This window comes from Acanthisitta chloris, unplaced genomic scaffold (assembly GCF_000695815.1).
Source record: "Acanthisitta chloris isolate BGI_N310 unplaced genomic scaffold, ASM69581v1 scaffold22100, whole genome shotgun sequence".
Lineage (NCBI taxonomy): Eukaryota > Metazoa > Chordata > Aves > Passeriformes > Acanthisittidae > Acanthisitta > Acanthisitta chloris.
The window spans coordinates 30,727-31,875 of NW_008653603.1; the positions used below are offsets into that span (position 1 = coordinate 30,727).

General features: G+C 55.0%; 1 protein-coding gene across 1 annotated transcript in view; it reads right to left on the reverse strand.

Annotated features, from left to right (window-relative positions):
* LOC103808981 (relaxin-3 receptor 1-like) overlaps positions 1-1,112 on the reverse strand; it is a 1,274-nt gene extending 162 nt beyond the window's left edge. The window contains 1 exon segment of the mRNA XM_009081795.1: positions 1-1,112. This exon segment is cut by the window's left edge and continues 56 nt beyond it. Within this exon segment, the coding sequence (XP_009080043.1) occupies positions 1-1,112 (1,112 nt within the window).
* Between the last annotated feature and the right edge of the window lie 37 nt (positions 1,113-1,149).

The following is a 1,149-nucleotide window of genomic DNA, read 5'->3' on the forward strand; positions in this document are numbered from 1 at the left end:
GTGGTGTCTGTGAAAGGACGCATGGTGGTGAGGGAAGGTGAGGTGATCCTCCAGAGGAGGCTCTTCAGTGCCTTGCGAAACTCCCTGCGCATGAGGCAGTAGAGGATGGGATTGAGGCAGCTGTTGGAGTGTGCCAGGCACACGCTGATGGGAAAGAGGTACACTTGGGTGAGGAAGTACTCATTACTGAAGTGCACCACGTTGAGTTTGATGAGTATCCCCCATGTTGTAAGTGCTTGGTTAGGCAGCCAGCACAAGAAAAAAGACAGCACCACAATGGATACTGACCTAGTCACTTTGGAGCGGCGCTTGGTGCTGGGGCCACTGCAGGTGCTGCCCACATGCTTGTCACTGATGAAGCGCACCAGGAGCAAGTAGCAGAGACTAATGATGACCAGTGGAACCACAAAGCCCAACAACACCTTCTGGATGTGGTACAGACCCAGCCAGAACTGGGTATTGCTGCCTCGGCCCTCCGGGAACTTGACAAGGCAGAGAACATCATCAAAGACGGTGGCAGTGGTGGAAAAAATGGCATGGGGCAGGGAAGCCAGGACAGCTGACAGCCAGATGAGTGCACAAAGCCACTTAGTAGAACAGCAGTCCCCCAGTGGGTCTCCTCGTCGCTGATTCTTCAAGGCTGAAGCCACAGAGCGGTATCGAGCCACACTCATGGCAGTGAGAAAGAACACGCTGGCATACATATTCATGGCTGTCACATACGAGACAATCTTACACATTGCCTTGCCAAAGAGCCAGTTGAAGTCCAGTGCATTCTCCACTGCCCAGAATGGCAAGGTCAGCACAAACTGGAAGTCAGTCACTGCCAGGCTGGTCACAAAGAGGTTGATGGAGGACTTTCTCCAGCCTTGTTTGCTTTTCATCAGGTAGAGCACCAGCAGGTTGCGTCCCAGGGCGCACACCACAGAGTACACCAGTGAGATGACAATCCGCACCACGTCAGAGCTGTCCCCCTGCATCCCATCAGCTCTCTCCAGGTTGATGTTCTTGAAGAACTGCAGGAATGACGCGTTGCTCCTGTTGTCCATCTGAGCGCCCTCCAGGAAACCCAGCGGCGTGTCCCAGGGCTCCCTGTCTGCTCCTTCCTTCATGCCAGCGGCTGGCGAGCAGGCACCGCGCTCGCAGGGC